The sequence below is a fragment of the Carassius gibelio genome, chromosome A13, assembly GCF_023724105.1.
Source record: "Carassius gibelio isolate Cgi1373 ecotype wild population from Czech Republic chromosome A13, carGib1.2-hapl.c, whole genome shotgun sequence".
In the NCBI taxonomy this organism is placed as follows: domain Eukaryota; kingdom Metazoa; phylum Chordata; class Actinopteri; order Cypriniformes; family Cyprinidae; genus Carassius; species Carassius gibelio.
The window spans coordinates 13,680,460-13,702,517 of record NC_068383.1 but is presented as its reverse complement, the minus strand read 5'-3'; the positions used below and the strand labels follow the sequence as shown (position 1 = coordinate 13,702,517).

Below are 22,058 nucleotides of genomic sequence, written 5' to 3'. Positions count from 1 at the left end.
TGCATTTTGTATCAACAGGGTGTGCCCACTAGGAAAAAAATGTATCCATAGAAAACGGCCTTTAAATCCCAAGAGAAGCAACACCCTGTTCCCTTAGAAAACTTGTATGTGCCTGAATTACATTTTGAACATTTGTATTGTTCTTTGATCCAGCTGTCTTCGGATTATTCACTGAGATTAATGATTAATGAGTAATATAATTACTTAATATGTATCACATAGGATTGGTTAAAATGGTATTCATGAACATTCTGTAAAGATGTAAGTCTGTTAAACTCTTAAAGCCGGACATATCCTCATATGACCCCAAATCATGTTCTGTTTGTAATCATCTGACATATTTAGCTAAAGTTAAATTATTATATTCATGATCCTGCAGTTTATTTAAAGATGCATGCTTTCTTTGTAGTGATTTGAAATGTATTTAAACATGATTTGATTCCCAGGAAACATATGAGCTAATCAAATAGGACGGTACTATTAAAGTACTAATGGGTACCTTTAATATGTTCCGCTTTTGTACAAGTGACAGCTTTGTACCTTTTTTCCTTGAGAATGTATATCTGAAATGCAATATGTACTGTATGTTGCTCATAAAGCACTTCTGTCGTGTATTTTAATAAGAGACAAGCATGAGCCTCCCAAATGTAAGGTTGGCTATGTAATCAAAGTCTTTAATACCTAACTTCTTACATGGAACATTATTATACAATAGCTTACATAATTAATAAAAAAATATTTTAGATTAACTGCTTCAAGCTGAACAACATGCATTTTCAGTCATGCTTATGCTGCTATGCCAACAGTAGTAGATCAAACTTTTTTTGTGTGTGTGTCAGTCCAGGCAAAGTCCTGACGCACAGATAATACATCCAGCCACACCTGTGTTCAACTGCACATGTCTTAAAGCTTTAGTTTGCTCCAACATAAAGAATAAAATTGTGATTCCCGAGGGTATTGTCTTTTAAAAAAAATAAATCTGTCTGTGTACCTGCCAAAAGACAGGGGAGTGGCTTGGTATAAAATCCTACCCAGAACTCCTGTGGAGACTTGCCGGTCAAAGAAGAGAGAATATATCAGAAAGAAAACAGCAGAATCAGGTAACAACATTCATACTGCACAGGTGAAGTTCACAGGCGACTGTTAAGTGGACTTTATCTAAAATCCCTTCCTCTTCAGATTATCAAGGATCAAAGGTAATACATTTTATTAATGATTTTGGGTTCTAACCTTTTTTTTTTTAATCACGAGAAAAGAGAAATTAATAGCAATACATTTGTGCTTCAGTTAGGCTATGCAAATATATTCCTTCTTATTTATTCATAATCGTTGCTTTTTATATGGTGCTATCAGCTCACTGCTCTCTTGAAATATTTATGTGTAAAAGTGAACAATCAGATTTCTTTGTATTTTGTTTCTGCACCAAAGACAAGAACCCAGACTGAAACAGTAGAAACCAAAACACCTTTGTGATTTTAATGATAAATAATTCTGGGTCCATTTCATTAATTATGAGAGGTTTTTAATGTTTCCTTGTTGGGTTCAAAGCCCTGCACAGACAATCACCTTTATAGCAAATAAAGGCATTATTTGTCTGTGGGGGACCTTTCACTGTTTTTAGCTTTTTCATGTATTGTGGTTTGTAGGGAAACAGTAGCTGGTCTTGCGTTTGAAACTGAAGATGTGAGGAGGGTGGGGTGGTGATAAATTGCTTAACTCTCTCCACTGTAAATATGAGACTATGGTTGTACTTGCTAGTCTTTTGTTGGAGTAAAGAATTTTCTTAAGGCAGTATTTTTCATTAAAGTTGAATATGGGTATATGTTTCATGTGTAATTACTTTTTGGATATGGTGTGGAATAGTCTTAGTCCCTTTCTAAAATATTCTTGCCTTGAAACCTGAGTAGAAGCTGTCGGGAAAGAGAAGAAATCCTTTTGTTTATCAGTGTGCATGCATCTAACATTTCTTGTAAAAACGTGTTGCTGTGAGGGACAAAACAGGTCATCTTGTGGAAACAAGTTATTCTGCAATTTCATACAGGAATATATCACAAATGAAGTATAATTGACTAAATAAGTTAATGTCTATTACGCATAATGTTTATTGCAGCTCTTCTCATCAAGTACTATCCCACAGTTCAACTGTTATAGAAACACCTTAAAGCTCTGTTTGAGTAGATCTAGACTGATTCTGCTTTGTGTCACACCAATAATAATTAATGATCTTTTGCTGCATTTATTTAGTATGGAATGGATGATTTAAGACAGCAAAGAAACTATTCAGGAGGAAGTTCAGGAGAGAGAGGTAAGTGTGTTTGATTCGCTCGAGTTTATCAGTTTGCTATGAACCTGAACTCTTTTGTGAAGATCTTTTCATTGAAGACCTGGTTCTGTAACGTTACTAAAAAGCTTGATTATTATATTGACGTAGTGGAAAAGTTTTATTCAGCTATATCTTTGTGAATTTTAAAGCAAGATTTTCACTTTTATAACATATTTTTTATGAAAACAGGCATCACAGAAACAACAATTTCTACTACTAGAATTATATCTTTACCTCCACGTAAGTTACCTCTGTTCACTTTCCCGTGATCATTTGATTTCTTCTCACTGTCTGATTTATTCATATTCAATGTCTTCTTCCTCGACTGTCAAACTGTGGCTGTAACTTGAGCATCTTTTTCAATATGATATTAAAGAGGACAATGCTGTAATTGACTGTGTTTTTAACCCGCAGGAGGCTTCAGTGCATCGACCAACAAGGGCATGTCAAGCACCTCTAGGTCTCCTGGCCTGGAGAAGAACATTTTGACTCCGAGCAACAGCAGTTCTTTTTTCTCATCCTGTAAGCCAATCTAACATTATTTTTTAAGAGTTACACAATAGTTAGTTTCAGATTTTATGGTTTTATACTGTGTATTATATGTTTAATATTTAAAATAAACTCGTAAATGGCTAAAACTGTCCCTGCTCCTGTGTCTCAGCATCTGTGGGTGTGAGTGCAGGTGGGTTAGGATCTGGATCAGGGGAATATCTGGCAGAGGAGACAACTGTGAGCAGGAAGACAGGTGGTTCCTCTGGATCGGGAACAGGGTCGAGGGTGAGATCCAGCTCCACTGATGGCATGAGAAGAACACAAGACTCCCCTTTGTTTGTGGAGAGGAAAAGCAAAACTACTCATTCACGTCGTTATGATGGTTAGTCACAGCTGAGAAAACTTTAATAAACAAATAAATACTTTATTAAGCATTTGTTTTGTCAGTTCCTCATAATTACACTAGCATGTATTATTATTTTTTACTTCAACAGAAAGTTCAAGCGACAATTCATCCCCAGAAATAAAAAGAAAAGACTATGGTAAGACTCTCAGCTGAAAAAAAAAACAAAAAAAACTTTAACATAGTTTTTATGATAGAGACAAATGAAGAAATCAGGATCCACACTTTTTTTAGATATTTATTGTACAAAAAAACACAAATGGAAAATCAGGATCATCAAAAGTTTTGGCACCAGGCCTTCCTCAGTAAAAAATGAATAGAAACAAGAAATACTGCATCACCTTTTGTTTCAATTGCAGGTTCAAGAGGAAGGAGTCAAAGCAGGGGTGAGATTATTATTTACACTAATGCAGCTAGTGTATGAATTACTTTGCATATAATAATCATCCTTATTGTCCAATGATATTATGCTTACAATTATTTTTACTTTGAACACTTTCTCCAAAACCCCGCCCACAAAATCCATTCCCGCAAACCCAAACATGCAGTAATTCACACAGAGTGTTTCTGACTGGCTAAAAACGGTGGGCCGCTCTCCAGACACACCTTTAACTCAGGCCTGTTTCTTTGTCAGAAATATATTACACCACTACTTGATTCTTATTCGTAACCCGAAACTTTCAGCTTTCTAGAATTTCTGAAAAAATACCATTGTCTATTACAACTCACTGTAACAGAGAGCTATCGCGGAGAATTGTTCCCTACACAGCTGTGTTCCTGTTCATTTCCTAAGTTTTTTTCTGGTAATTAATAAAATAATTTCCACTCAATTCAAAATTCAATATCCATGGAATTTGAAAAGTAGTAGTGGAATAAACTGGAAAGTGTATGGTACGTCTACAATATCAGAAAGTAAACATTGCCATGCTGTGTTCCATGTTTGTAGCACTTCGTGGTTCCTGGACATTACTGATCAGTTACATATTTTAATATACTGTATGTGCTAAATGGTGTTGAAATAAGAACGAGATAATTTTTAGTTAAAGTGTTTTTTCTCTAGCTCTGTCTTTCTGTGTTTGTTTTAGAGACGGAAATCAGGACCAGGCTACAGAGCGCATCACCCTCCACTAGATGTACGTTATCCCTCTTTCTGTCTAATTCAGTTGTCTTAGAAAATCACATAAATAAAATAAATATAGGTACAGTACTGTGTAGAACTTAACGAAAAAATTATTATTAAACAACTGATACTAATATGATGAGAAATGTTTAAACAGCCCTGTTATAATTTGAGGAAGCAAGTAAACAAATGTAGGCCTACAGTGGGGGATGAATGATGAATAAACATGGATGTACATCCGAGGGCATGTTGGAAGATACACTACAACTTTACAAGGTTACTGAATGTATAGCATCTCATGTTATCTCTCAAGGAGTGTTTCAATCACGGAAAGAGAGCAGCTTGAAAACAGTCACATAACCTTAGAAAATATCTTCAGTGTCCATAAACTATTTTAAACTATTGTAATTTTGCTAAAAAAAAATTACATTTGTTATATTTTTACTCGTATAATTACTCTTTTTTGATTATAATTAAAATTCATAGATATAACTTTACTATAAAAATGGTCGAATATGAACTTGTATATAAATCAACTTTTAACCTTAACAATAGGGTTCCCCATATAGTTTAGTTTGGAAAAATGGAGAGAAAAATAACATGTACTTAATCACAAGCTTGTTAATTATTGCTGAATAATTCTCACTTCAGGCTGAACGCAAATGTTGGCACTCCTGTTTGAAGTAAGCTGAAGTTTTAGGTTTCCTAAATGTAAAATAATCAGTAATTGTAGGATTTATTCATGCTTTTTTATGTCAGGTTGGAGTTATACACTGACTTTCTCTCATGTTCAATGGACCACCTGAATTGTTCTTGGCCACCCCATTTATAAAACTCTAGCTAAGCCACTGTGTATCTAGTTTTTTTTAGTGTGTGTTTTTTTTTCTCAAATGCTCAAGGAAAAGCTGTATTTAGTTTTGTTTAACACCACAGCAGACAGTAGCATGTGAGAGTGAACATGAAGGCAAGTTTAGACACGATGTTGTGGCTAATAGAGTGCTGTTGCTACAGGGACAGAGCTGGATGATGTGAAGAAGCTGCTGAAGGGATCACGTTCAGCCAGCGTCAGCCCCACACGATCTTCCTCCTCCTCCCCTCTCCCTGTACCTCGCAAGGCCAGAACCTTAGACACCAAGATCTCCACCAAGCAAGGTAAAACTTGGATCTGGCCGTTCACAAATCATGTGTTATTAGTAAGGCTTTTATATTAGTACAGATTTTGTAGTAGTTAACCACACCTATGGTGTGCAAAGCCCATTTATATTCAAGCACAAAAATTTCCAAATTCCCCAGCTCATCTGTGCATAGAGATCTTGCATTCAATTCCAAGGCGTTAAGACTTCCTTTAAATTTTTTCAGTCGAGCAATATGACACCACTCTTCTTGAGGCTGAGCTGGCCTCATACACATGGAACAGCTCCACCCTGCCCTCTACAGTCTCCACTGGTCCTGCGTACACCTTCCACAGCAGCACCAACAATACATCAATGGGAGCTACTCTTGTTAACAGCACATCACCATCCTCCTTATCAGGTCTGCAGAGTTGATCCCTGATTTAGCTGTTAGCTGATAATAATGAGAATTTATTCTGTCTAAGAGAATTCTTCCCTCTGCATTTTATTAACCAAGTCATCATCAACATCACACTCTATTTTCTGGTGTTATTATAAATAAAACTGGTAACACACCAAAACATCCAGCTGAAGGCACAGTCCTCCAAAATACATATATAAGCCATGTTTTTTCTTGACTTACAGTGTATGGCTTCCACAACAATTTAGCTCCTGCTAGTGGAGTTCTAACCACCAGTGGAGTTAACACACAATCAGGTATCCTTTGAGGCTTTATAATATTAAATAATTGTGATGACATTGATTTGAAAAATGACAGGTTAATAATATTTCTTGTAAGCATGTTTATGTGATTGTTTTTAGGATATGGTGTCCAGAAGAATTATGTGACAAGTCCCAGCAGCACACTTGGTGTTGGCACAGGCGTCTCCGCTGCAGGTGTTTGTTATATTTACTGTACACAACAGAGCTCAACAACAAAAATGGCCTGGGGTCAATGTGAGAGAGGTTCAGGACAGTTGATAAGAATCGTCACTTGCTCTGTTGCCCAGTGCTGGATTGTCAAAGTAGTAAACAGTGTTCTGCTGTTTAAATGTCACAATGTTAATATTGTCTAGAAAAGATGGCTAACATAAATTAGGTTTTGTCGAAATTGCAAGAATAGAGGCTTAGAGGAAGCTGTTAGGATGGAATGAATATGATCAACAAATCAGTATTAATTTTTACTGTATTTTATTGTTTTGCAGTAAAAGTGTTAAAAATCCTAACATTTAATGTAAATTATAAATATAATATTATCTAAATACAATATTGTTCAATGGATAGGGGTTGGTAAGGTATTTTGAAAGAAGTCACTTAGGCTGCATTTATTTGATCAAAATACAGTAAAAACAGTAACACTGTGAAATATTATTACAATTTAAATTGAATTATTTTTTATTTTATTATTTTTTTTATGTAATATAATCATAAATATCAAATCTCAGTGTCTTATGACCCTTCAGAAAAAGTTCTAATTTGCTGATTTGCTGCTCAAGAAATATTTCTTCTGATTATTGATCCTCTGATTATCAATATTGAAAACTGTTGTGCTGCTTAAAATTTTTGTGGAAAGTTTGATAGATTGAAACAAGGTAAATGTATTTACTCACACTTTTGGCTAATTTAATGCTTTTGTTTGTTCTGTTTGGATCAGTAAAAATGTTCTTAAAGCAAGTAAAAATCAGAACTATCTTTACTTCTTTAAAGAGGTAGACAATGATGCTTTTAAATGGCAGATATATACTTGATATTCAGATATCATTGTTTATTTGTTATGTGGGTATTTTTAGGATATGGAGTGCAGAAGAACTATTCCTCAAGTCCCAACAGCACACTTGCTGTTAGCACAGGCGTCTCTACTTCAGGTGTTTGTTATACTCACTCAGGAAAAAAGATTTATGGCTACTGTAGTTCTCTAAGGTATATTCAGTTTGGCATTATAAAAATTAAGCCTTTGTGTCATATTTAGGAACTGGTACAAGGACCCTTAATGAGAATGTGTCAAAGAGATACCTGACACTGGAGAAAGAGAACATTCCAGCGAAGAGAGAAACCGAAGAACTTATCCTGACCAAAGACAGTGGAAAGCAGTTTACCAACAGCACCCCCAATGGGACAGGAGGTAAACACAGGACACTAAGTGTTGTATTTTATGGTGCCCGTGAGAAGACATGGTAGGTTCACTTAGTTTTGTCGTGGCCACGAGATATTAGTTCGTGGGATATATTATTTTTTATAGAAAACATTTTATTATTAAATTATTATAGTAACCATATGCCTTGGCTACCGGCCTTTATTACATATAAGAGGGTGCTTGATGGGGCTGTGTCATTTGTAAATGAAAACACAACAGGCTCATTTATCACTTATCTGACAATTATGCCAATAAAGTTTTGACATGATGTGATGATAAATGAGCGTGCTGTGTTTTCATTTACAAGCAAATCTATTTATTCATTCATTATTATAACAATTATTCATTCAATTTATTATTTATCCATGATAAACTTCATTAGAATGCTGACTATCACACGTAATAAAGGCAAATGGTTATTATAATAATTTAATAATGAAATATTTTCTATAATAAATAATATAATCATTTTGTAATTCCAAATAAAATATGAATGAATATATCTCTGATAATCCCGGGTTGCTATGGTAACGCAGGTTTGTTTACGCATTAAACTCGTGGCCACGAGAAAAACATGTCGTTCCCTCAACATAACATCTCGAGGCCACGACATAAAGATGTTGTTACCTCGACAAAATTATCTCGTGGCCATGACATAATATGACATTCCCACAAGTTATTATGTCATGGCCACGACAAAACTAAGTGAAGCGACCATGTCCTCTCACAGGCACCGTAGTATTTGATGCTGCAAAGGGAATTATTTGTGGTGTTTGAATGAAAGCGATTCAAAATATAACATGATTAATGCAATGACCTACACTAACACTAACTTATTAACTGAATATACACAATCTTTGCTTTGAAGGGTCATATTCAGATGTTTCAGTGAAGAAGGAAACTATAACGACCAGCTATTCTGAAAGGGCTCCTGTGAAGTCTAGCTCTGGTGCATATTGTAAGGGAATTCATTTTCATGTCTCTTGATGTTTATGTTTGATATGAGGGATATTAGGTTAAGAGATGTCACTGCTTGTCTCAAAAAAATCACAAAACATTTTTTTTTACCTCTCCATAGATGGGTCTACATCAGTGTCAACAAAAGATAAGGCTACATATGCAGGTAAATCCTTTATTTAAAAAAAAACATAGCACATAATATAGTATACAGTAATGCTGTAAAAGAGTGGCTCACCTGTCTCCTGCCGTTTGTGTCTTGTCAGAGATTCACAAGGCTAAGGTTGTTGATGACGATGACTCTAAGTACGGAGGGGGTCTTTGTGGATGTGGGCCAAACTGCTGTTCCTGGTGGAAGTGGCTGCTGGGGTTTTTGCTCAGTCTTCTGCTGCTCCTCGGCCTTCTGTTTGGACTCATTGCTTTATGTAAGTCTTGTCATTTTAACGAAAGACATGATACATTTATTCACTATTTCTGTTGGGAAACAATTATTGCTAAGACATTTGAAACCGCTTGTAGCTTCGTTTTAAGACTTTACAACGTAAATATATGCACTATTGCATATTGCCTTCTAATCTGTTGCTAATCTCTTTTCCTTGAAGCTGAGGAGGTAAAGAATCTAAAGTCTCGTGTCAGCGCTCTTGAAGAAATATCCTCCTCCATGAAATCCCACACGAGTCGTCTGTCCTCTCCTATTGATGACACTAGCATATATAAAGATGCTGGAAGTAAAGCGGCATATGTTAATTCACTGGATTCTGCAGTTTATTCAGACAGTTCTGTACTGCAGAGAAATGTACAGCAAATACTGAGAGCAGAGCTGCAGTCTGAAGCCATGAAAGGTACATGAGAACACAGTTCTGCTTAGACACACAAACAAGACCTGCAACTAGACGTGGTGTGCATTGTTTATAAAATGTCATATATGCATACATTTAATACAAATAATAATATAAATTTTTGTGTGTGTGTGTCTAGTCTTCCTTGCTTCTTCAGTTAAAACTGAAAGAGGACTTCCAGGGCCTAAAGGTACACCAGATATTCAGTCTTTACTGAACTTCCAGTACAGAAAACTTTATTCCTACATTCTATGGAGATTTAGCGGTCAATAATCTTCTTTTACATCACTACATCAATCACACATTTGCTTTTTTCACCACTCTTAGGTGACACCGGATCTCCAGGAACGAAGGGTTTGTACCATTTTAAAACTAGCTGTGAACATGTGAATTAGATGAACTGTTTATATTATATGCTTTCAGTCTCAAACATGAAAATACCTGTTTTTCAGGTGATAACGGTTTTCCAGGCCTACCAGGTAAGAATAATGCTTGAACTTCTTGTAGAGTTAGTCTTAACAGACGTGCAGAATGAAGTCTTTCAGAATGAAGATTTCATTGTTTTTTGTTTTATTTATTTATTTATTTGTTCGTATCTAGGTCCACCAGGAATGCCAGGACATCCAGGAAGAGAAGGGCAAAAAGGAGACAAAGGAAGTGCAGGTACCTGAAACATGCAATATTTTCATTTTGTGGAAAAACATTCACTATCGTCAGTTGTGTGTGGAAATCACAAAGTAAATCAACAATTAACCCAAAAGCATAAGAGGTTAAACTTTAGATACAGTCCATAAATGCCGCAGCTGACAGGTGCTAATGCTGTTGCACTAACAAATACCTTAAAATAAAATCAATGCATACTAACCAGCTGACTGATTAATCCCTACCTGCATTATATAGATACAGCTCTTCTGTGAACACTGGACTCAGTAATGTTAATGCTCTTACTAAAAACATCAGCATTTTCCAGATGTTGCCTCATTAAAACTTTAAAATGTATATGACAGGTGAACATGGTCCAGAAGGACCACCGGGTTTCAGGGGAAGAGATGGTCAGCCTGGACCCCGTGGTGAGCCAGGGCCCTCAGGAGCCGGAGAGAAGGGTGAAAGGGGTATGATATTGCATACTTGGAGAATATCGCTCTTGATAGTGATAGCATTTAATTTGTATTCCATTCAATACAATATAGGGTTCTCATACACAAGATAAATGTGAAAATAAAACAACTGTTTTGATCTCATTTACAATGTGTCTGTGTATCTGTTTTTTTCTCCAGGTATTCCTGGTTCTCCTGGCTCTCCTGGTCTTGTTGGTCCACCTGGGCCTAAAGGTCAATATATTATAATTCAGTGAAATTAGCTGTACAGAATCATTGTTTTTCATTTAGATTGGCAAATGAAATGCATGGGCATAAATATATATAAATGTCACATAATCATTAAGCAGTCATGCAATATTAGCATGTGTTTGATCTGTGTTCTCTTTTTGTTTGTTCAACAGGTGCTAGTGGTTTACATGGTAATCAACTCTTTCTTTACAAAAAAATATTTTAGTGCAATCATGTTATTTTTGTGTTATAAATTAATGACATTAACAAAAATATATACATATCTTTTTTTTTTTTTTTTTAATCTGTGCAGGTGAACAAGGCCCTCAAGGTTTTAGAGGTGAACCAGGTCCTGCCGGGCCTAAAGGTGCGTATCACAATGAAGACTTGGTATGTTTTCAAAAAGCATTATAAGAACAAAATCCTAATGTTTATCGTTTAAAAATAAAAATCTTTCCAGGTGAAAGAGGTCTCTCCGGTCCACCTGGAAGTAAAGGTTTGTAACCAATTATATGTCAGCCTGAAATACAGTATCCATTTCGTTAGTATAGTCAATGTGAATTCATGTCAAATGATGTGTGTTGTATCAGGTGATCATGGTGATAGAGGAGAAAATGGATTGCCAGGTGTGTATGTTTGTACTGAGCCATATCAAAGAACTTTATTCAATTGTGCCATGTTTACAAATATTTCCTTCATTGTTAAATCACTGTACCCTTTGTCAGGTGTTCCTGGTGCTGCAGGACGACAAGGGCCATCTGGTGAGAAAGGAGCTAAAGGATCAGCAGGTGATTCATCTGTAGGAACAGACACAAACCTGAGATTTTGGGCTTTTTGCCATTTTATTGTTAGAATAGGGAGAGAACAGACATGTGACAGGCAGAAGAGTGTGGAGGGGGATCCGCAAATCCAAAACTCAGAAAATTGAGTCCAATTCGGGTTGACTGTATACTGTATATAAGCATTATATGCATACAGTTCAACAACAGACAGAGCTATATTTCTAACCATGACGTGTTGGCCATCAACACCCCAAAAAATATAAAAACTCTGTTTCAAATAAATGCTGTCATTTTAATTTTCAATTCATGAAAAAAAATATATTTTTTTTTAATTATCACAGAAATATGAAGCAGCATGACTGTTTTCAACACTGATAATAATATAATAAGCAATGTTTATTGACCACCAAATCAGCATATCAGAATGACTTCAGAAGGGACATCGAATACTGGAGTAATGGCTGTTGAACATTTCCTTTTCCATTACAGGAATAAATTACCTGTTAAAATAAAAAATAGATAAAATAGAATATAGCTTTTTTATTGTAATAAGTTTTCACAATATTTTTGTATTTATGTTTTGATGATGCAGTCTTGGCGAGCATAAGATACTTCTTTCAATCATAAAAAAATCTTACCGACCCCAACCATTTGAATGTTAGTGTAAATAAAGTAGATCTAAACAGATGGTAAATGGACAGAAATTTTTGAAATGTTTGTGCCATTCATTTGTTTGATGCTATTTTTTTTTAAACAATATCACTAAATAATATTACTATATTATATATTCCGAGTCTAGATTACGTAGTTGGTGCATGGAATCTATTAAATTTCTATTATTATCATGACTGCTTTAACCCAAATATTGAATTGGTATAAAAAGTCCCCTCTGAGTAATTTTGTCATTTCATTCTAGGGCCTCAAGGACCTGATGGTGAAAAGGGCCAACGAGGTAAGTGGCATTTTAAGATTTGATTATTCCAAACCAATTTTTAGTTTGTTTGTTTTGTTTTTAACCTATTTCTGCATCTTTATTTTAATCTTTGTCTGCATTCTGTGTCATTTTTGATCATATCTAGGTGAGCCAGGCTCAATTGGCTTACCAGGAATCAGAGGACCACCAGGGCCACCTGGCGATCCTGGGCAACCAGGTATAAAAGCATGTAGAAAAACATGATCCTCATTTTGAGAAAATGATCTCAAGCTGCATGTTATTGATTTTTTTTCTACTGTCTACTTTACAACAGGAACTCCAGGGATTCAAGGACCTCCAGGTAACCTATCACTTGAACTGCATTCTTTTCTCTACCTGATTTATATGTTACATTTTTATGGAGTTTATATTTTTACAGTTTATCTGAACTATATATGAAAGTAGTATGTTTGCTTTCTTTTCTTATAGGCCTACCTGGCAATCCTGGTCAGCCTGGAACTAAAGGTGCTGTGTGTTTTAGTAAAATAAACTACAGGATCTATGCTTAGCTGCTTTTTGAAGTTTTTAGCTACCATATTTTCCGGACTATAAGTCACACTTTTTTTCATAGTTTGGCTGGTCCTGCGACTTATTTATCAAAAATGAATTTGACATGAACCGAGAGAAACGAACCAAGAGAAAACATTACCGCCTCCAGCCGCGAGAGGGCGCTCTATGCTGCTCAGTTCTCCTGTAGCTTTCACTGAGCAGCATAGAGCGCCCTCTCGCGGCTGGAGACTGTAATGTTTTCTCTTGGTTCTTGGTTCTAAAATAAATGTGACTTATAGTTCAGTGCGACTTATATATGTTTTTTCTTCGTCATGACGTATTTTTGGACTGATGCAACTTATACTCAGGCGCGGCTTATAGTCCGAAAAATACGTATTATATTTTGTCTTATTTTTGGATGTTAGAATCGTGTGCAACCGTGTCTATAAATGTCTAAATAATTGATCTGAAAATGTTCACAGGTGAGACTGGTGAGGCTGGAAGAGTTATCAATGCAGGTAAGACTGCATGAAGTACTAAAACACATTTAACCATTCACTGCGCAGTGATGTGAATTTACTGAGAGTTTTAATTTTGCAGCAGGTTCTAGCTCAGTGGCAATACCAGGACCACCTGGGAGCCCTGGTCCTCCTGGCCCACCTGGATCTCCAGGACTCTCAGGTACTGTATGTTCATAATCTTCATAGTGTTAGAAACACAGATTACAAATCCAGCCAACTCAAAACACCTATCTCCCATTTACTAGTAAATACACTGTGCCAGGAATGTTGCATTATTTAATAATCATAACTTTTAACTAATTACACTTGGGTTGTTTGGGTACAACAGTATATTTATAATTGTATAAATGTCTTGTGATGCTAGGTCCCGTTGGCCCTGCTGGACTTCCTGGTCAGCCTGGTAAATGTGCATTTTTCATCTGGTGTTGCAGTGTATTATTGTATATTAGTAGAATATAAATTATATCCAATTGACCTTCCATGCATCCATCCATCCACCTTGATTTTGTGCAGGTCCTAAAGGTGATAAGGGAGATCAAGGAGAACCAGGTGTTGTTGTTAACACTGGTGAGACTTTGGTTGCAACGCGAGCAGAAAGTGAGTCAGAAAGTGAGATCTAATTTGAACAATAGTGACTTATAGAAATGCATTAATATACACTTGTATTTCTGACATTTTTAGGACAGTATGGTGCTACACATGTTGGTGTTACTGGACCACCTGGACCTCCTGGTCCCCCAGGGCCTCCTGGACGTCCAGGTACAATAAAATTATCCATGAAAAGTTTCAGGATCAACATCTGTTGAATATTTGATGTTTTGCCACATACATTGTCTTTTAAATGTGAAATTCAAGAGTTTTATTATTATTATTATTATTATTCAGCTTTATATATGACAAAATAAAATTAACTTTAGAGTAGATTATATTTCAATGCATTTAATCCATTTTTTCACCCTATAGGTGATTCTAGGCCAGGTCCACCAGGACCACCTGGTGAACCGGGTGCACAAGGTAAGATGAACTAAATGAGTAGTTAACACAAAAAAGCAAATCTTTGATAAATCTTTATTCATTTTTGCAGCACATCAACTCATTTTCATACCTGCCTATTGTGGCATACTCTTCTCAACTCTTTTGTTACTGTCTCTTAGGATATGGCAGACCTGGTCCTAAAGGAGACAAGGGAGAACCAGGAAACTTTGTGCCTAATTCAGGTTTGATCACAGCATATATCTAGTATTATACATTGTTCTAAGGGTGTTGTGGTTTTTTAAGTCTCACAATTTTACAAATGCTGCCTGCACAGGAACATTTTTTGCCGGACCACCTGGGCCACCAGGACCCCAAGGGCCTAAGGGAGTGACAGGTTAGTCTTACCCAGGACTAATGTTTAGTTGATTCTACTCATTGATACCTTTAGTCCAATCTATCATCAGTGAAGGCACTATGAAAATGTGATGTCAGAAAGTAGAATATTTAAATATGATCAGATATCTAATGATACATTTATTTAAATTTCAGGTGCCCAAGGTCCAAGAGGATACCAAGGTGAGGCTCTCTTCACCAGCCAACACTTCATATTGGTCGACAAGAATTGATAACAGTAAAACACGTTTATTTGCTTTATGCTTTATTTATCATATGTGAATTTATTATTTTTAGGGGAACCAGGTCAACCTGGCCTTCCAGGAAGTCCCGGTAGAGTTAGTAAGTTTTTTTTTTTTGTTTTTTTGACACATTCATTAACATTGTGACACTTAAAGCAACAGATCTGCTTAAAAATACGTTTTGATTATGTTTTGTTTGCCTTTGTTTAGTTTATGTTTATGGTATTAGTTTTTGGTACTTAGACCAAATAATACTTAATGTGGTGTTAATTAAAAACTTGTGAAGAGATTACAGTGTTCATAAAACAATAAATAGTATGGAATTAATTATTAGTTTTTTACTCTATATAGTCTCTGAGTACGGTGTGGGTCAAGGTCAGCCAGGTCCACCAGGACCTCCTGGACCACCTGGACGAGATGGTCTTAAAGGTAAAAACCTTGACTAACGATGGGGAGACATTGTATTCCACTATATTAATATCTACAGTACAGTAATCTTTAAAATAATCTCCCAGGGGATCCTGGAGTACCAGGTACATCAGCATTCCAAGGAGAATCAAGAGGTAAGTATTAATGTTGTACTGTATGTGTTCACCAAAAAATTACAATCCTCATCTCATCCCAAATCTATAAGACTTTAGTTCATCTTTTGTTCAACACAATAAATTTTTTTTCCCATGTTCTCTAATCCTATAATTTTTGGGGTGAACTAAATATTTAATGCAGCCCCATATTTGACGATCAAAAGAGGTTCCCAAAGCAAAACAGTACCATAATTCTTGTGCCACTTCTTGTTGCCGTCAGTATCAGGAGCAGTTGCAGTCGGGCCACAAGGGCGGACTGGTCCTCCAGGACCTCCTGGTCCACCCGGTCAACCAGGTCATTCTGGGGGATCCCATTCTGCTGCAGACTATCGTCGTTACATCATGGAGTATATGCAGAGTGAGTACCTGTTCATTTGAATTATCACACAGCTGCTCCTGACGGTCATATTCACATGAATGTGTGACATCCTCTCCACAGGTGACAGCATGAGGCAGCATTTGTCTGGTATTCAGGGACCACCTGGTCCACCTGGTCCATCAGTGTCTGTAGAGGACGTGGCATCTCGGGTTATCGCTTACATTCGGCGTACGTTATGATCTGCTGAGTAATGTTTCATGAATGTCTCTGCATCATGCTGCATTTGTGGTAAAAAAATATCACTTTGATTCAGGCTCTGGAATTAGTGGTAACAGTATTAGCCAAGGTCCTCAAGGACCTCCAGGACCTCCTGGCCCACCTGGAAGTATAAGTGCTGACTACATCATTTCCCTTTTACAGAGTGAGTAAACCATGTCAGACCCACTTGTGTATAATGTAAATAGCCTTTTGAATCTTGAATCTGAGAGTTGACCCAGTGACTTTCTTATGCTCAGGAGAAGATGTGAGGCGTTATGTGATTGGCCCTCCAGGACCTCCGGGTTCACCTGGGATTAGTGCTAGTACCTTTAATGCACAGGAAGTGGCAAACTATGCCATCAGAATGATGAATGGTGTGTCTTTAATATGAATCTTATTTTGAAGCTGCAATAGATTGAATTCTGTCGTTCTAATGGCATTTTTGAATTTGTGTTTAGAGCAGGGAATGACAGGCAGAAGTGGACCACCAGGCCCCCCCGGCCCACCCGGCCAGCCAGGTGCTTCCTACAGTGACATAACCGCTCTGCTTCAGAGTATGTGTTTCTGTTCAAAATGATTTGTAATGTTTTGTTTGATAACATGCAAAGGGTTTCTTTTCCTCATATTCCACTTTGAATGTGTTTGAAGGGTCAGGGCTTAGTGGAAGCGTTGGACGTCCTGGGCCCCCTGGTCCTCAAGGAATACAGGGACCCCCTGGTCCACCTGGCATCCCAGGAGGCTCCTCTGCAGTCACAGGTTACAGACTTGAGGAAATCCAGCTCTACCTACAGAGTGAGTCCTCTCATGAGCATTATTGTACTGTCTAATACAAAAAAAACTAATACAAAAGTTTTGCAAAAAACTCATTATATGATTCTCTATTATTTAGAATCTGGTTTTAGGGGACCTCCAGGCCTACCTGGTCCACCCGGTCCCCAGGGTCCTCCAGGAGACACTAGTGGCCTTGTATCATATTCAGGATCTTCTGCACGAGAACAGATCCGCGCTGAGCTCCATGACTACCTAAACAGTGAGTGTCACTCACCACACACACTCTACTCTGGAAACTGACTCCTCAGTGTAACTTTATAACGGTGGACATTGACTGATTTTTAACAAGTGATCTCATGCCATTTTACATTTTCAAAGTTGAATGCATGATTTTAATCTGTCGGTGTCCTAGATTTGTCTGACCAATTTCTGGAAGCACTCTGTGGTTGATTGGCGCATCAATAAATAGTCTCTTATTTGTTCAGGTGACACTATGAGGCGCTACGTTCATGGTCCCCCTGGGCCCCCTGGACTGCCTGGTCAGAAGGGTGAACGTGGTGAACCTGGACACAGTTATCACAATGCTAGAAGCCAACACCGCTATGGCTCTGAGATCAGTGAACCGGTAGACTACTCCAATGTCGCACTCAAAGTGACTGATTACATTAAGAGTGAGTAGAGTTTCATTCAAGCCCACGGACCAGTTATATTCATAATAAAACAGTAAAATTAACTTAATGCACTTGCAATGCAGCAAAAGAACAGTTATAGTCTTAGGTATGCTTTTGGTTTGGTTTCCTCAACAAGTTAAAGCGAGCCTCTAAAAAAATTAACCATTTTTTCCTATACACTAAGTAGTTACTTCTTTTAAGAAAGTAATTATGTCAGGTTAAAAGAGTATGTTCTACAGTATATAGTATAAATGTATTCTGGACTAAATACATTAAACTTTTTTTATTTACATATATAATTTATATTAAATAATCAATTTTACTATGCAGAAACAGCTATGATAATGTTTTCTGTCTTTTTTTACATTCCGTTATAAATTATGTGAATCACAATAGGCTGTTTTTTCAATTCAAAACCGAGAAATTTGACAAAGTTGTTGAGTTAGCATAACTGAATATTACTGATGATCGTTAAACAGTTTTAGCATAAAATAGTTACATTAAATATACTTATGTTAAAACAGTTAAAACAAAAGTGCTGCTCTGGAATTCATGCTCGACTTCTGTGACTTTTTATTGTTTTATGAGTACTGTGACTTTGGATATACCAGTTATTCACATACTGTTCTTTAGTCAACTATATACCCAGAGGGCAAATGATGTTAAAAAGAAATCAAATTGACGAAAAAAAACCTTAGTCAAATATTGAATTAAGAAATTGATTTGACGTGAATTAAATATCAAACATATTGCCCAACATGTACATTTAACCAATTTCAATGTGCAATTAACCTCCTGTTTTCACCCAAGTACCACAGGAAGAAATGTAAATTAAAATTGTTATAGCATCTAGACTAATATTTGACGTCAAATTGATATCAAAGTGCCCACTGGGTCAAAGACTGTAAACTACTTTAAAGGGACTTTGACTGGGTTGTAGGGGAATATGCATATTTGGATGCAGCCATGATCTTTTTGTGTGAGTCATTGAGTCATTCACCTAATCAATCAATTTGTTCTAAAACACTGACTCATTTAGGAACAAAACACTACTAATTGTGTGTTTGTGTGTGTGTGTGATTCTGCTTTGGCTTTGTTTGGTACTGAGTATCTGGCAGTGTTGTGTCTAAAAGAAATAAGTTGCACAGTAATAACAAGCAAATCCATCCATTTTCCAAAATCACTTATCCTATGCAGAGGGACTGGAGCCAGTCCAAGTGTCTTGGGCCATAGTCAGTGAAACACTGTGGACAGGTGGTCAGTCCATCATAGTGTTTATGAGAAAATTAATCTAGCTTGTTTCCTTTAGATCAAGGTATACTGCAGGACCTGACAGAGGGATACTGGAGAACACAAGCAGGAAGGATCCAAGGACCCGCTGGTCCTCCCGGTCCTCCCGGGCCACCCGGGTACAGCCGTGTGATTGCCGCCTACGGAAATGTGACGGCTGACTTAATGGACTTCTTTAGAAGTTAGTATCCACTTTTACTCACATACTTTATCACATACTGATTGCATATTTAATCAGCATATTTGTCTTGTATCATTATTCCTAAACATTATTTATCTTTTCAGCATATGGGACCATCCCAGGGCCTCCTGGCAGGCAAGGACCCAAAGGAGACCGAGGATACCCTGGACCTAAAGGAGAAAAAGGTACCATTCATAAGAAGTCATATAGCCCTACTGGACAAGGAATCGAGAACTGAAGTGCTGCCTGCTTGAAGTCAAATCAAAGCGACGAGCTGTGAATATGCTTGTATTTGATCACAGGGGAAACGGGGAGCTCGGGGATACCTGGCCTTCCGGGACAAAGAGGACCAGAGGGAGCAACGGGAGAAAAGGGTGAAAAAGGTTAGAAAACGATATATCAGTTGTATACTTGGCTTCTCATCTTATACTGTATACTAGCATAAAATGTTATAATATTCAAGGTTTTTATGTTTTCATCATCATCAACCAGCATCTAAAAATCATCAAATAATGACGTATTTTAAGGGAGCGCTGGATCCAGCAGTCAGTCTGACATGTGTCTCCATATTCAACTTTAGGTGATTTCCAGACTGGTAGATGGATTCGGACCAATGGGGTGTAAGAACAACCGCATTTGCAGCAGCACACTTTTTTGGATGCAGTGACATTGTAAACAAACAATACACATCTTTAAGAAGATAAATTCATGAACTAGCCTCTTTTTATGAAGTAACAGCTCAGATGCTTGTTTGGGTTCTATTTTATCACAGTGTACAGTTTTATAAACAACAAATGCATGAAATATTATAATCCATACATTCCAAACAATTTTCAGCTTTATAAGCATGGGTTTAAGACAACAGTCTTAGTTTTCATTATCTAACATTGAATATAGCACTTGAAAGGTTCTTTTTTTTTTTTTTTTTTTACCCCTTGTGGGCGTTTTTATTTTTTGTATTTTTATTTTTGTATTGTATGACTCTTGTCTATGGTGAAGTTTTGCATTGTAAATGCAAAAAATAAAATAAAAATAAAAATGTAACATGAAATATTAAACAAAACAAAACAGAGATCTTAATGAAAGTTTTTTAAACCATTTGCTAGGAGTCAATTTTTAAGTAAAAAGAAAAACTGAATATGTAAAAAAGAATAGAATATGATTTCGATAGTAATTTTATAGTTTCAACATAGAACTAAAAAAAAAAAAAAAAAAAAACACCAAAAAAATATCAAAGAAAATACAATGAGTTTTATTTACACCATTATTACAGTATACCAATGGATGCAAGCATTTAGATACAGAAATTGACCTCAAATGCATCAGATATTCCAATGACGATTAAGGTCACTCTTCAACTGAATGAGACTGGGACTTTCTGTCTCTGAACAAGTATCCTGATTTTTTTTTTTTTTTTTTTTGCAAATACCAACTTTTAAAACAAGCTATTTTAAAATGCATTGTCTTTTCAAAAAGTTCCCGTCTCTGGAAAAGTACAGCATTCGGGATTTCTTTCAGCATGCAACAGCATATAAGCACAGCATGTCATATTATGGAGAAGATTGCAGACGTGTAATTTCTTGCAGAAAACATGTTACCAAAAATAGAGCTTAAAACAGATGAAAAGTCCTCATCAACAGTGAGAAATGTTCATGTCTTCACACTGAAACACTTTTGCAGACTGCAATGGACTAAACACTGCTCTACATCAATCAAACGATATGTCCTCCAATTAAAAGAAAACCTGAATTTAAGATAATCTCACATGTGAAAGTTCATATTCCCCTTGTATGTCGCTGAAACAGGGAAAAAGAACTAACAATAAAAACATTCGACTTCAGTTAAATCCATAAATAACTTTTTAACACCATATATAAAACATTCAAGACTGCCCTATTTTTCTTCAAATATGTGAAATTAATTTGCTCAATTAAAAAAATAAACTTGGGTACTCTGGCCAAATGAGAAATGACATCATTGTATTATTTGGGCAATATTTCCTTCCTGATGCACTAAAAAGATCACTACTGCATATGTTTTTTGCTTTAACGTGTGCAATGTCATCTTATGGGTTACATTCCTTGACTACAAATATATTAAAACTTAAGTTAGATAATAAAAGAAAGAGTTAAAATTAGTAGTTTGTTTAAAAAGTAAAGAACGACATTTAATAGCTGCATCAAGACTATTTAACAGCACTGAAGCTTCATTTACTAGCTTTGCAACGTTTAGTAGAGAACTGAGAGTTACAGTGACTAGTGTGTCCACGTGCTCTTTTAAATGTAACCTTTCACCCTATTAGTGGTATTTTCTGCATGTGATGTTATGTTTGTTATGGTCATCATGTGACTCTCATTAAGGCGGTCTTATTTATGTATTCCACAAAGACAAGATGTTATTGCCTGAGTGTATTCATTACTAATTTGTGCTAACATCTCAAGCACAAATTAACATGACCAGAAGACAACGTACAGAAAACTACAATGTTAATCCATTGGATTAAACGTGGCAAAAAAGCATGTCTAGGTAATGCATGAGGTTTGTCCTTCATCACTGTTAGATTCCAACTTTCAGGTATTTTGGAATTTCATTTCAACCCCATGCATCTATTCTGATCTCATACCTTTAAAAGGCTAAATGACTGGAATAGCTCTTCCTCACTTTAGATAAAGCGCAGTGATGATTAAGAGCCAGAGGAGTGCACACTGGGAATGGGGTAGAATTTAGAGACTCTGCTCTGGGTGGTGGGATTGAGGCATTCGGACTCTCCACTCATCTTAAAGAAGACTTCCTGTTCCTGCAGTTTACGTGTGAACTCTTCCTCCAGAGCCTAAGGGAGAGCAGGAGAGGATCATACAGTATGCGTACTTACAATGAACAGTCCTACTCAAAATATATGAG

The 22,058-nt window shown here is 36.5% G+C and overlaps 2 protein-coding genes across 6 annotated transcripts in view; one reads left to right on the top strand and one right to left on the bottom strand.

The window, feature by feature from the left end:
- The first annotated feature begins 1,093 nt into the window (after positions 1-1,093).
- Positions 1,094-20,577, top strand: LOC128026214 (collagen alpha-1(XVII) chain-like). Of its 3 annotated transcripts, none has more exons than XM_052613072.1 (57): positions 1,094-1,196; positions 2,245-2,305; positions 2,513-2,563; positions 2,738-2,845; positions 3,006-3,197; positions 3,310-3,357; positions 3,578-3,604; positions 4,304-4,351; positions 5,350-5,490; positions 5,698-5,871; positions 6,096-6,167; positions 6,273-6,347; positions 7,241-7,315; positions 7,420-7,572; positions 8,453-8,542; positions 8,663-8,707; positions 8,808-8,966; positions 9,144-9,383; positions 9,520-9,570; positions 9,708-9,734; positions 9,833-9,859; positions 9,981-10,043; positions 10,388-10,492; positions 10,658-10,711; positions 10,882-10,899; positions 11,022-11,075; positions 11,169-11,204; positions 11,299-11,334; positions 11,434-11,496; positions 12,407-12,442; positions 12,570-12,641; positions 12,738-12,764; positions 12,893-12,928; positions 13,435-13,470; positions 13,553-13,633; positions 13,838-13,873; positions 13,987-14,070; positions 14,155-14,232; positions 14,437-14,487; positions 14,628-14,690; positions 14,783-14,842; positions 14,998-15,024; positions 15,139-15,183; positions 15,435-15,512; positions 15,599-15,646; positions 15,888-16,025; positions 16,107-16,214; positions 16,300-16,407; positions 16,502-16,618; positions 16,703-16,798; positions 16,893-17,036; positions 17,134-17,274; positions 17,501-17,686; positions 18,996-19,157; positions 19,262-19,342; positions 19,460-19,540; positions 19,738-20,577. In XM_052613072.1, the coding sequence occupies exons 2-57, from the start codon at positions 2,251-2,253 to the stop codon at positions 19,779-19,781; spliced, it is 4,551 nt and encodes a 1,516-aa protein (XP_052469032.1). In that variant the 5' UTR covers positions 1,094-1,196; positions 2,245-2,250; the 3' UTR covers positions 19,782-20,577. The 3 variants fall into 3 exon arrangements, with proteins under 3 accessions (XP_052469032.1, XP_052469031.1, XP_052469030.1); XM_052613071.1 differs by having other exon boundaries at positions 2,985-3,197; positions 13,556-13,633; XM_052613070.1 differs by having other exon boundaries at positions 1,095-1,196; positions 2,985-3,197.
- The window catches only part of LOC128026215 (STE20-like serine/threonine-protein kinase), a 28,668-nt gene continuing 26,998 nt past the window's right edge, over positions 20,389-22,058 (bottom strand). For all 3 annotated transcript variants that reach the window (XM_052613073.1, XM_052613074.1, XM_052613075.1), the window contains one exon: positions 20,389-21,987. In XM_052613073.1, the coding sequence (XP_052469033.1) occupies positions 21,841-21,987 (147 nt within the window). In that variant the 3' untranslated portion in view covers positions 20,389-21,840. The remainder of the gene's footprint in view (positions 21,988-22,058) is intronic.

What these genes read in the sequence shown, in the direction of transcription:
- LOC128026214 (XM_052613070.1), top strand. Translation starts at nt 2,251, where the DNA reads ATGGATGATTTAAGACAGCAAAGAAACTATTCAGGAGGAAGTTCAGGA. An exon ending in CGGTTTTCCAGGCCTACCAG is followed by an intron (nt 9,860 to 9,980) that starts GTAAGAATAATG and finishes GTTCGTATCTAG; the next exon opens with GTCCACCAGGAATGCCAGGA. An exon ending in AGGAGACAAAGGAAGTGCAG is followed by an intron (nt 10,044 to 10,387) that starts GTACCTGAAACA and finishes TGTATATGACAG; the next exon opens with GTGAACATGGTCCAGAAGGA.